This window comes from Siphateles boraxobius, unplaced genomic scaffold (genome assembly GCF_051911475.1).
Source record: "Siphateles boraxobius isolate OS27281-9 unplaced genomic scaffold, OSU_SipBor_1 82, whole genome shotgun sequence".
Lineage (NCBI taxonomy): Eukaryota > Metazoa > Chordata > Actinopteri > Cypriniformes > Leuciscidae > Siphateles > Siphateles boraxobius.
The window spans coordinates 799,323-813,012 of NW_027509211.1; the positions used below are offsets into that span (position 1 = coordinate 799,323).

General features: G+C 42.0%; 1 protein-coding gene across 2 annotated transcripts in view; it reads left to right on the forward strand.

Annotated features, from left to right (window-relative positions):
• Positions 1-13,486, forward strand: part of LOC143730847 (NLR family CARD domain-containing protein 3-like) — a 128,258-nt gene extending 114,772 nt beyond the window's left edge. For both annotated transcript variants that reach the window (XM_077221416.1, XM_077221417.1), the window contains exon 10: positions 12,509-13,486. In XM_077221416.1, the coding sequence (XP_077077531.1) occupies positions 12,509-12,515 (7 nt within the window). In that variant the 3' untranslated portion in view covers positions 12,516-13,486. The remainder of the gene's footprint in view (positions 1-12,508) is intronic.
• The last annotated feature ends 204 nt before the right edge of the window (positions 13,487-13,690 follow it).

The window sequence follows — 13,690 nt, forward strand, 5'->3', positions numbered from 1 at the left end:
GACAGGATTTGGCCTGACGAAGTGTCTATGTACTGGCGCCAGGTCAGGCCGTCCTGGTGGCATTTCGGGGTGAGTACGTTCCCCTGAATAGTGACTGGCTGGGGTTCCCTTGGGTTCCCTAGCCACATTCCCTAGAAGGGACCCCTTCTAATTGGAAGCTGAGGTTCCAGGCCCGGAGCTGGCCCAGGTAGACCTTTCATTTAACCATGTTTATGAAGGTTTTTCTGTGAGGCTGTAGCTTGGGCTATGACCGTAGGGAATGCTGTCACTGACAGCCCAGTGTGACCTGAGGGTGAGTGGTTCTAGCGTTTCATTTGAAGTTGCTGGTTCTGACAGTTGTCACTGCCACTTGGCATGCACTCCCCTTAGCATGGCGGCGTTGGTATATCGTTCCCCATAGCGTCGTTGACGTATTGTTGAGTTCCCTTCGAAAGGGAACGTCTCAGGTTACGACTGTAACCTATGTTCCCTGAGAACAGGGAACGAGACAATACGTCTCCCTGCCATGCCGCGGTGCTTGCCTACCGTACAGTCCCTTCAGACGATAAGGTGATTTGTCATGTTTGCAAGGCGCCCTTTTATACTTCCAGGTCGCACGTTAATCATTCACGCTAATGATTCACGGGCTGTCGCCGGTCAATATGATTGACGTGATTTGATAGTGATTTCAGACACCTGTCACGCCTGAGGCGTTCCCCCCATAGCGTCGTTGACGTATTGTCTCGTTCCCTGTTCTCAGGGAACATAGGTTACAGTCGTAACCTGAGACGTTCTCGTCATCTCCAGTAGGGGGGCTCTGGCAATGGAAAGCTAGTTAGCATCAACACAGCAAGTTCTCGTTCTCTCCAGCAGGGGCTTGGACAGTGGAAGGCTAGTTAGGAACGGCGCAATAAGTTCTCGTCATCTCCAGTAGGGGGGCTCTGGCAATGGAAAGCTAGTTAGCATCAACACAGCAGTTTCTCGTTCTCTCCAACAGAGGGCTCTGGCAATGGAAAGCTAGTTAGCATCAACAGCAATTTCTCGTTCTCTCCAGCTGGGGCTCTGACAATGGAAAGCTAGTTAGCATCAGCACAGCAAGTTCTCGTTCTCTCCAGCAGGGGGCTCTGACAATGGAAAGCTAGTTAGCATCAACACAGCATTTTCTCGTTCTCTCCAGCAGGTGTCTTTGACAATGGAAAGCTAGTTAGTGTCCAAGCAGCTGCTGTTTATAAAACTCAGGGTTAACTCAAGTTGCCAACATAACCCACTCAGGTCACAGGTGACTGATTATCTGGGACCGTAGTGGCCTAGGTGCAGACCAAACAATACAAAACCCGTCAAAACACTCATGTACACACTTCAAACAGCAAGAGACTTCCCAATGTGAACACTTCAAGAAACAGGGCATTTCAAAACAGTAAACTCACTGTGACCAATTGAAACGAACAGTATCCAGGCAAACGTCTTCCTGAAGTTGGGCTGGACTGGTTAGTTGCTGCATTAAGAGAGCAGAAGAGCAGTCGGGCCGAGAAAACACCTTAGAAAGCTTTTACTGACGAAGGAAGTGAGGCAGAGAAACCAAGATATGAGAGAAGCTCACAATAACGTACAGATCAGGGGAGTCACAGGCAAGGGGGTAATCCATCAGCCGGAAAGTGAAGCCTCGCAGGGGCCACCATTGTAGCAGAACTTCACCTGCTGTTAGCATTCCATTGACTCCCATTCATTTTGGCGTCACTTTGACAGCTAATAACTTTACATCTGAGGTGTCCTAAGACTTCATTTGTCCATTATTTATTTCTAAAGAAACACGACAATGTATAAAAGGCTCCATTACTTTGTATATTACGTTATGGCCCCGTAGAAGCCGTTTTTGTAAAAATAGGCTAACGATTGCCTCATAACCACGCGACTCTCTGTCGCACTTTAGAGAAATTATCGTATAGACCGGAAGAGAAGCTCGCAGGCAATCTTTTACTGTCTATGACGCAATCGTGGGGACACAGAGGCATAAAGTCAAGGGAGAAGCCCATAGATAGAGAGTCCATAAAAGTAACAGGACAAAATATTTCAGCAACGTGTTTGAAGAATTAGGTGATTCAGATTTGTCTTGGCACAGCTACTAGTAGATTTACAACTGTCAGACTGTCGTCAAGCTCAGTTTGAGCCTGCGCAGTCGCTCAGCCATCAGTAAGGAAGTGCAATAATCGGGCTTTAGTTTTCTCCGTTGAAATCAATGGGGTCGCTGTGTCCATTTCTTTTACTGTCTATGGTCACAGGCAGTCAATTATCCCACCATATTGAACTACGAAGTAGACATAAACGGCACTTAACTTGACGACATCGGGGCTGTGTTTCCACAACGGCGGCAGAACCCATTCCTTGGTGTGCGTTCCTCCCCCGCTGAATGTAGTCACCCTGTGACGTGTGTGTGTGTGTGTGTGTGTGTGTGTGAATATTGTGTCTGAGATCATCAGATATTGAGTCTTAAAGGACAAGTTCGGTATTTTACAATTAAAGCCCTGTTTTAAGATTGTTTCTGATGAAATCGAACGGTTAAGATTAAAATTTGGACACATGCTGCTGTCCCGAGTATTTTAGGTTTCTTTGGTAGCACCCCCCACCTCCACAATGGTTTCATAGGTGCACTGGAAGAATCATTCATAAAACACATTAAACTTTAGTTTACAAAGACGTGAAACTGTAACGGGTTAATGATGACAGAAGATGCAATTGCAGAAAACCAGATTTATTGAATGAACAGATATGAGGGTGATGAGAAGACACAGTCCAAAGCACAGTGGTAGCGCAGGGGGCAGATGAGCAACCCGACAATCTGTGACGTGATGAGACAGACACCCGATGATCCGTGAAATGAAGAGATAGCCACCCGATAATCCGTGAAGTGAAGAGATGAGACAGGATCCTCCGATGACGGCAGGCAGAAAGGAACTCAACACGACGGCAGGCAGACAGTAAACTCGACACGACTCCAAACAGGAACGGGAAACACCAGACGAAGACCATATTGCACAGGGATACATCAAACAATGATCTGACAAACACAAGACAAAAGACCAAGGTATAAATAGAGATCGCTGATCAGAATCAGCTTGCGCTGATGACAATCAGTGGCTGATCAGCAACCACGCCCATACTCACGCACATACACAAACACAGCGCGAGAAAGAGTCAGTGAATCAATGAACTGTGACAGAAACTCACAGAGTGGTCTGGGGTGTTCACTGATATGCTCGCGCAAAAATCGCTGCAAAAGATGCTTTCCAGCAGGTTTTATCGTAGTTTTTGTCCAACTCCATTGACTTGTATTGGATGTTCTGTGAGGTACGTTATTACTCCGCCGACGGAAACGGAGATGGGGTTGTTTGTATTCTTTCTGTAGTCTTCCAGTCGCGGTATCGTAGGCTACGCTATCCAAACATTGGCAAAGGTGCATTATCGCCACCAACTGTGCTGGAGTGTCTATTATTCAAGCTCTCAACGGAAGAATGTCCGGTTGTGAGGCGTTTGGAAAAATAGGTCCACAGTTTTACAATGAATGGTAAAACACCTGTTGGAAAGCATCGTTTGCAGCGATTTTTGTGTGAGCATATCAGTGAAAACCCCAGACCACTCGGTGAGTTTCAAGTCTTTGTAAACTAAAGTTTAATGCGTTTTATGTATGATTGTTCCAGTGCACATATGAAACCATTGTGGGGGTGGGGGGGTGCTACCAAAGAAACCTAAAATTCTCGGGACAGCAGCATGTGTCCAAATTTTAATCTTAACCGTTCGATTTCATCAGACACAATCTTAAAACAGGGCTTTAATTGTAAAATACCGAACTTCGTCCTTTAAATTCAGCTTCAGTTTCTGTAGGTCTCTGAAATTTAAACTGTTTAATATGAGTTTAATTCTGCTCATACTGTTGTGACTGATTGTGAAAATAATGTATGGAAGTAAAATAATGCCAAATGTTTTTGAAACAAAAAGTCTGTTGAATTGTACTACTTGAAAAAAATATGCATTGCATTAACCCTGCTTGTATTTTAATGCAATGTATTTTTAGGGCTTGCATTTTTATGGGCTGAAATTTAGCATGGTTGAATATTTAAGCTGTGAATATTTAAATTCAAAACATTTCAAACACATTTTCATTAGTAAAATTTCAATAATCCATATTCACCTTTCATATTTCACTTCCAAAATATTCAAACTGATTAAAAATACAACCTATAATATTCAACAGGCGGTTTTCGGTCCATTTTATTTCGCTTTGCAAATTCACTTCCACAAATTCAGAGGTTCAAATTCGACAGTAAATTCAACGTTGTCGTCCAGGAACTGCAGGGAAAGCAGTAGATTACCGAAAATAATCTCCATCTGCTGTTAGTCGACCTCACCAAGCGCGTGTTGTTGACGAAGACCAGAGCAACAGTTAGAGCAAGCCATTCATTCATAAAAACTCATTTACAACAATTGAGTGTTCATTAAGTTTTTTGTGATGATTATCTGGGTCAATATACAGTATATGCGGAAAAGATGATAAAGGCACAAATCTGTTTCATTCATTAACTTCATTGTTACTTTCCTTGTGTAGCCTTACATGTTATCAACTTTTTCTACCATGAACGGGATTATAATCGGTTTCCCTCAATACCTCATCATACTCAAGGATTCCCCTTCATCAGGACAAAGCGCTTAACGTAGCATGGTGTTGCCCTCAGGCAACAAACTACCTTTTTGGACCTCACACCACCGCTTTAATTTTTTTATATATATTTTTTAAAATATATAATATCACCTGACATGTCTGTTCAATGAAATGAGGGGCTAAAGTGGGTGTGACCTTTTGTTTGGGGGTGGAGCAGTCCTTTAATGAAGCAAAGCCACATGGTACAAGGTGCCACCAATTAGTAAGATAAAAATAACTTTTTAACATGTTTAAGTTAAAATAACTTTATATTAAAAAATATTTGCATGTGCATCAGTACCTAAGAAGTATGTTTGATGTTTAAATATTTATTTTATATTTATTCATATATTTTTTTGTTCGTTGCCTCAGGGCAACACTGTGCAGTTAGACCACTTTTGTTCAGGCAATATCATAGGGTTAGGACCATATGGTGCATTCATGGTTCTCTTGGGAGGTTTGTTTTTACAAATTCAGAAAACTCAAAGAATATGTATTTTATGTGTCATTTATGTTTTGTTGTTGTTGTTATTATTATTATTATTATACTGCCACAGAGAATGATGGGAAATGTAGTTTGGAGTACACATAATGCGTACAAACTACATTGTACTGTCAGCATTCAGAAATAAATTTATCATGATTGAAAACTATGAAGACTCTGTGGTGGCAATCATGTGCATTCAAATCGTAATTACAATATTTCTGACATGACTTGAACGCACCAATAGGCATAGTTCATAATGTTTTTGCGATCTACTGATACTTGCAGGAAATGTACACAAGAACATTTTATGGGCGAAATGAACATGATTAGGGTCATTCCTTCTGAGTGTGAAGACAGTGAGTTTGAGGAGAGTCAGGAAGAGTGGATCCCTAAATCAAGTTTGAGGTACAGTTAGGAGGTCAGGGGTCAGTTAGGAGTCAGTCAGGGGTCAGTTAGGGTCAGTTAGCAAAGTAACGTGTGTGTGCGTGTGGAAGCGCATGAATATGTGTAGTGCACACGCAGAGTATGTGTAGTGCATGCGCATGAGTATGTGTAGTGCACACGCAGAGTATGTGTAGTGCACGCGCATGAGTATGTGTAGTGCACGCGCAGAGTATGTGTAGTTCACGCGCATGAGTATGTGTAGTGCACGCGCATGAGTATGTGTAGTACACGTGCATGAGTATGTGTAGTGCACGCGCATGAGTATGTGTAGTACACGCGCATGAGTATGTGTAGTGCACGCGCATGAGTATGTGTAGTGCACACGCAGAGTATGTGTAGTGCACACGCAGAGTATGTGTAGTGCACGCGCATGAGTATGTGTAGTGCACGCGCATGAGTATGTGTGTAGTGCACGCGCAGAGTATGTGTAATGCATGCGCAGAGTATGTGTAGTGCACGCGTAGAGTATGTGTATTGCACGCGCATGAGTATGTGTAGTGCAAGTGCATGAGTATGTGTATTGCACGCGCATGAGTATGTGTAGTACAAGTGCATGAGTATGTGTAGTGCAAGTGCATGAGTATGTGTAGTGCACACGCATGAGTATGTGTAGTGCAAGTGCATGAGTATGTGTAGTGCAAGTGCATGAGTATGTGTAGTGCACGCGCATGAGTATGTGTATTGCACGCGCATGAGAATGTGTGTAGTGCACGCGCAGAGTATGTGTAATGCACGCGCAGAGTATGTGTAGTGCACGCGTAGAGTATGTGCACTGCACGCGCATGAGTATGTGTAGTGCAAATGCATGAGTATGTGTATTGCACGCGCATGAGTATGTGTAGTGCAAGTGCATGAGTATGTGTAGTGCAAGTGCATGAGTATGTGCATGAGTATGTGTAGTGCAAGTGCATGAGTATGTGTAGTGCACGCGCAGAGTATGTGTAATGCACGCGCAGAGTATGTGTAGTGCACGCGTAGAGTATGTGTAGTGCACGCGTAGAGTATGTGTAGTGCATGCGCATGAGTATGTGTAGTGCAAGTGCATGAGTATGTGTATTGCACGCGCACGAGTATGTGTGTAGTGCACGCGCAGAGTATGTGTAGTGCACGCGTAGAGTATATGTAGTGCACGCGCTTGAGTATGTGTAGTGCAAGTGCATGAGTATGTGTAGTGCACGCGCATGAGTATGTGTAGTGCACGCGTAGAGTATATGTAGTGCACGCGCAGAGTATGTGTAGTGCACGCGCAGAGTATGTGTAGTGCAAGTGCATGAGTATGTGTAGTGCAAGTGCATGAGTATGTGTAGTGCACGCGCATGAGTATGTGTAGTGCAAGTGCATGAGTATGTGTAGTGCACGCGCAGAGTATGTGTAGTGCACGCGCATGAGTATGTGTAGTGCAAGTGCATGAGTATGTGTAGTGCACGCGCAGAGTATGTGTAGTGCACGCGCAGAGTATGTGTAGTGCACGCGCATGAGTATGTGTAGTGCAAGTGCATGAGTATGTGTAGTGCACGCGCATGAGTATGTGTAGTGCAAGTGCATGAGTATGTGTAGTGCACGCGCATGAGTATGTGTGTAGTGCACGCGCAGAGTATGTGTAGTGCAAGTGCATGAGTATGTGTAGTGCACGCGCATGAGTATGTGTATTGCACGCGCAGAGTATGTGTAGTGCTCGCGCAGAGTATGTGTAGTGCAAGTGCATGAGTATGTGTAGTGCACTCGCATGAGTATGTGTAGTGCACGCGCATGAGTATGTGTAGTGCAAGTGCATGAGTATGTGTAGTGCACGCGCAGAGTATGTGTAGTGCACGCGCAGAGTATGTGTAGTGCACGCGCATGAGTATGTGTAGTGCAAGTGCATGAGTATGTGTAGTGCACGCGCATGAGTATGTGTAGTGCAAGTGCATGAGTATGTGTAGTGCACGCGCATGAGTATGTGTGTAGTGCACGCGCAGAGTATGTGTAGTGCAAGTGCATTAGTATGTGTAGTGCACGCGCATGAGTATGTGTAGTGCACGCGCAGAGTATGTGTAGTGCTCGCGCAGAGTATGTGTAGTGCAAGTGCATGAGTATGTGTTGTGCACTCGCATGAGTATGTGTAGTGCACGCGCAGAGTATGTGTAGTGCACGCGCATGAGTATGTGTAGTGCAAGTGCATGAGTATGTGTAGTGCACGCGCAGAGTATGTGTAGTGCACGCGCAGAGTATGTGTAGTGCATGCGCATGAGTATGTGTAGTGCAAGTGCATGAGTATGTGTAGTGCACGCGCATGAGTATGTGTAGTGCAAGTGCATGAGTATGTGTAGTGCACGCGCATGAGTATGTGTGTAGTGCACGCGCAGAGTATGTGTAGTGCACGCGCAGAGTATGTGTAGTGCACGCGTAGAGTATATGTAGTGCAAGTGCATGAGTATGTGTAGTGCAAGTGCATGAGTATGTGTAGTGCACGCGCATGAGTATGTGTAGTGCAAGTGCATGAGTATGTGTAGTGCACGCGCATGAGTATGTGTAGTGCAAGTGCATGAGTATGTGTAGTGCACGCGCATGAGTATGTGTGTAGTGCACGCGCAGAGTATGTGTAGTGCTCGCGTAGAGTATGTGTAGTGCATGCGCATGAGTATGTGTAGTGCAAGTGCATGAGTATGTGTAGTGCACGCGCATGAGTATGTGTAGTGCAAGTGCATGAGTATGTGTAGTGCTCGCGCAGAGTATGTGTAGTGCAAGTGCATGAGTATGTGTAGTGCACTCGCATGAGTATGTGTAGTGCACGCGCAGAGTATGTGTAGTGCACGCGCATGAGTATGTGTAGTGCAAGTGCATGAGTATGTGTAGTGCACGCGCAGAGTATGTGTAGTGCACGCGCATGAGTATGTGTAGTGCAAGTGCATGAGTATGTGTAGTGCAAGTGCATGAGTATGTGTAGTGCACGCGCATGAGTATGTGTAGTGCAAGTGCATGAGTATGTGTAGTGCACGCGCAGAGTATGTGTAGTGCACGCGCAGAGTATGTGTAGTGCATGCGCATGAGTATGTGTAGTGCAAGTGCATGAGTATGTGTAGTGCACGCGCATGAGTATGTGTAGTGCAAGTGCATGAGTATGTGTAGTGCACGCGCAGAGTATGTGTAGTGCACGCGCATGAGTATGTGTAGTGCAAGTGCATGAGTATGTGTAGTGCACGCGCATGAGTATGTGTAGTGCAAGTGCATGAGTATGTGTAGTGCACGCGCATGAGTATGTGTAGTGCAAGTGCATGAGTATGTGTAGTGCACGCGCATGAGTATGTGTAGTGCAAGTGCATGAGTATGTGTAGTGCACGCGCATGAGTATGTGTGTAGTGCACGCGCAGAGTATGTGTAGTGCACGCGTAGAGTATATGTAGTGCACGCGCTTGAGTATGTGTAGTGCAAGTGCATGAGTATGTGTAGTGCACGCGCATGAGTATGTGTAGTGCAAGTGCATGAGTATGTGTAGTGCACGCGCATGAGTATGTGTGTAGTGCACGCGCAGAGTATGTGTAGTGCACGCGTAGAGTATATGTAGTGCACGCCCATGAATATGTGTAGTGCACGTGCATGAATATATGTAGTGCACACGCAAGAGTATACTTTTTCTAATGCACATATTGCTTATTTTCCCTATTCCACCTATGTAGAAAACCTTTGAGTTTGTGTACCCTCGTAGCACATTGTTGCCCTGAGGCAACAAACCAATATCTGGTTCAGGGGTGAGGGGGGCTCACATTTTATGATGGATATATTATCAGGGACCCCCAAGCTCCCAAAAAATTGGGTGAAAGATTTTTTTCCCCAGAAAATAAAAAGTCATGCCATAGAGGGTTAATGGACCAATACAGTGATATAATACCAAACTCGCACCTCATTGGGGAAGTATGACTACATGTATTGCATTAGATTAAACTGGGAAGGGTCATAGCACTTTCATATTGTTGTCCTATATTGTTAGTTTAACTGTAACTTAAGTCGCTTTGGATAAAAGCGTCTGCTAAATAATTAAATGTAAAATTGGCTTGACATTCGCACATTTAGGGACCGTCTCTAAATTAACATTGGTAGTCCTAAAGGCCCAAACGTTTCTAACTTCAATAGCAAACTTCAATTTATTTGAATAAATTGTGCATTATGCCTGACACCTACATGGACACTTTACAGTTGGTTTTATGACTGCAAGTCGTTCTCTTCAAATGCTATTGAAGTTAGAAACGTGTATAGACCTTATGCACCAAAGAAACGAGGGCGCCGCCATCTTTAGAATATTGTCTTTGAACTTCCGTTTTTGCGTTCGCTCTGTATATTTCTATGGCATCGCTGTCGAGGAGTAATTAGCAGGTGAAGTTGATTTACTTATTGTAGAGTTAACTTAAGTTATCACGAGCATTGTAATGTTTATCATAAGCATTGTAAAGCATATGTCCTAACAAATGGACCTTGGAATTTTTTTTAACGAGCCGTTCATTCATAACTACGCAAGATCGCTGTAAAAATACAGACCGGAATTCAAAAGACAACGAGCTCAGCGTTGAAAAGGGGCGTGGCTACATAAGGTCTATACCAATGTCGTATGTAACTTTACAGACTGTCCCTAAATCTGCGAATGTCCAATGTCAAGCCAAGTATCACTGAGAAACGCTCAGCTTTAAACTTTGCGTGTTAAGTTCATATTCTGAGTCCTTCTGCTTGCCTGCGAGTTTGGTCTTTTATATCACTGTATTAGTCCATTAAGCGTTTTATAGGTCCAGCAGGGGAATCCTGACGTATTGAGGGAAACCCTAGTAGTCTACTGCATGCAGCACAATCGCCGCAACCTGTTTACATCCGCATCGGGGGAATAACATTATAATCTCGTTCACGGTATATGCATGTAGGCTACATAGAGAAAGTAATCGTGAAGACACTGAATTTCACATAAAACATAACAATCACAGATACACTTACATTGTTGTAAATGAGTTTTTATGAATGAATGGCTTGCTCTAACTGTTGCTCTGGTCTTCGACAACAACACGCGCTTGCACCCCCTGCTGGTGAGGTCGACTAACAGCAGATGGAGATTATGCTCGGTAATCTACTGCTTTTCCTGCAGTTCCTGGACGTCAATGTTGAATTTACTGTCGAATTTGAACCACTGAATTTGTGGAAGCGAATTTGCAAAGCGAAATAAAATGGACCGAAAACCGCCTGTTGAATATTATAGGTTGTATTTTTAATCAGTTTTAATATTTTGGAAGTGAAATATGAAAGGTGAATATGGATTATTGAAATTTTACTAATGAAAATGTGTTTGAAATGTTTTGAATTTAAATATTCACTGCTTAAATATTCAACCATGCTAAATTTCAGCCCATAAAAATGCAAGCCCTAAAAATACAATGCATTAAAATACAAGCAGGGTTAATGCAATGCATATTTTTTTCAAGTAGTACAATTCAACAGACTTTTTGTTTCAAAAACATTTGGCATTATTTTACTTCCATAATAATATGGGTGTTATTTTCAGCTTTTCCCCTTTAACTGTCTCTATAGGCATCTTTACACAGCCGAGTTCAGGCTGCTCTGAAGCGGCTCTGTGTCTGCTCAAAGTTCTATGTAAAGACACAATGCCGCATAAAAGCAAACTGAGAATATGCCGGTCTGACCCGCCTCAGCCGCTAGTATCAAAGATGACTCTGATATTTTCTTTGGTTCAGTCTAAATGAACGGGAACTTGTGTCGCTATAAACTACGTCATTGTCATGACAACCAAACGCGCGGCGCGAGAATCAAGAAGCGGAAGACAGAACATATAGACCGAGCTCCATATTGTTTTAGCCAAAGTAAACATTGTCAGCCAACAAGGGACAATAAAGTAAAAGTGTCCTGTACTCACATCGTGAAGAAAACCACCAAAATAACAGAGTCGTGGACGTGTGTAATCAACTGTCTTTCGCCGTTTGTAATCTTCCTGTGAAGAGACTGGCAGATCAACGCACCGCTACATTTCTCTCAGATACGGTAAATGCTTATTCACCGTCACTGTGTTATATTATATTCCAGAAATCATATTCTTGAGGACAATATTTCACACACACACACACACACACACACACACACACACACACACACACACACACACACACACACACAACCTGCCTGAAACACTAACGATAGCATAATTGTTCTTTCTGGCTCTTAGAAAAAAAGAAAAAAAACTTTCGAGCTCTTTTAATCCTGCGGTGATCTTCCTGGTGTAAAAATTCTTTGTAGCATTTGTTGCACCTGGAACACTTTTATTAACAAATAGAAAATAGCTATCAGTACCACAGAATTATGACAAGCAAAGCGTGAGATAGCTATAGCACACAGAGGACATTTAAAAATCTGTATTTTTATTTATCTCAAGTTTTATTTCTTTTTTAATTATTTTTAAATTCATTTTATAACACTTTGTTAAAACTGTAGTTTTAAAATAGTAATGTTCAAAGTATTATTTCCTGCGCATCAGATAAATATTCCATTTATGCCGCATCAGAGAAGCAATAAACATTCTGTGTAAATGCACATTTTGTGATTTTAATCCGCTTCAGATTTGGTTTCTGTGCCGCTTTTTCTGTGTAAAGACGCCTTATGTGTGTGATAAGATTTGTGTTGTTTGTTATTAACTGATGTTAAATGTGTAGTGAGTGTAATGATGATTTCTGCTGGTTCTGGATCAGCTGTCCGTTGTGTGAAAGTGAACTTTCATGTGCTTTTGATTTTGTAAAGTGACTTTGAGCATCAGATAGAAGCTATATTATCATGTTTGAGAATGAATTAATATAGATTATCTAGTTAGTTTTCTTATGAAAAGATGTGACAGACGTAATATCTCATACTGCATATGTGACTGTTTGTGTGTTTTATTTTAGGTTATAGATGACAGTCTGATCTTCTGATGATCATCTGATGGTGAATAAGGATCCACTACAGAGACTCACAGTCAACAGAATCAACAGAGACTGAAGATACAGTGACTTCACTGTTATAAATTAAGACTTCATTTACATTTCAACGATCCTCTGACAGACCTGATGAGGCGGCAGTGAAACACCTTTTATTTCACAGCAAATTACAGTTTCTCATTCATAGATTAACCATTTTATTTGTATAAATACACAGAATAAACTCAAAAATGTTGGAGTTTTAGAGTAAATATAGAGCCTGAATGTGTTTGTGTTGTACCAGCAGAGGGAGACAAACACTAATGAAAGATTAATTTTTCATAATTATGAGGGGAAAAAACAGTTCAAGCTCACTTTTGGAAAACAAGCAATGGAAGTTTGAGTGTATACATCATGTTTTTAATAGTAGTTGTAACATCGTTTGTCAGACAGAGATGGTAGTTATTTTGTACATGATTTCGTGTTTTATATATTTTTCTTAGGGATGGGCATTTCAAGCAAAAATTGGGTATTATTCGATTATTATTGGAAACTCGCACCCCTCCCCCACATGCACACACACATGCACACACACATGCATGTATAGGCCACACACCAGAGCATGTGAGCAAAGCCGAGCGGTGTGACGCTTAATTATAAGTTAAAAAACTTAAACATACGTTTCGTATTTGTTTAAATAATATAATGTTATTTTTTAAATTTCATCTATGTTAATTATATGAAAAGGGACATTATTTTGACCTCTTATTAAGTTTTGTTTTGTAGAAAGCCTTTCTTTAAAGTGAATTTCGTTTAGTATAAATTGTATCTTCACTTTAATCAATGTTTCATCAACAAATTGCCTGGAATAATAAATATGCTACTTAACTCACAGACCTGAGAAGTATATCTATAGAAAGCTTGAAATGTCTACTTTTAAACAAAACAATTAAAAATGAAAAGAAATTGGCTACTCTCTGCTTATGTAGGCTATTGCTAGGTTATGTACCCTAATAATTCAAATGTTTCATGCATAATCATTACTTTGGCTGTTTATTTTTTATCAAAATGTACACAAGCTTCGCGGTTTAAGAGTAATGTGTCCAATCAAAATGAACAAAAGCACAATTACGTAGACTAAAACAATGTTGATATCAAAACACATTCAAA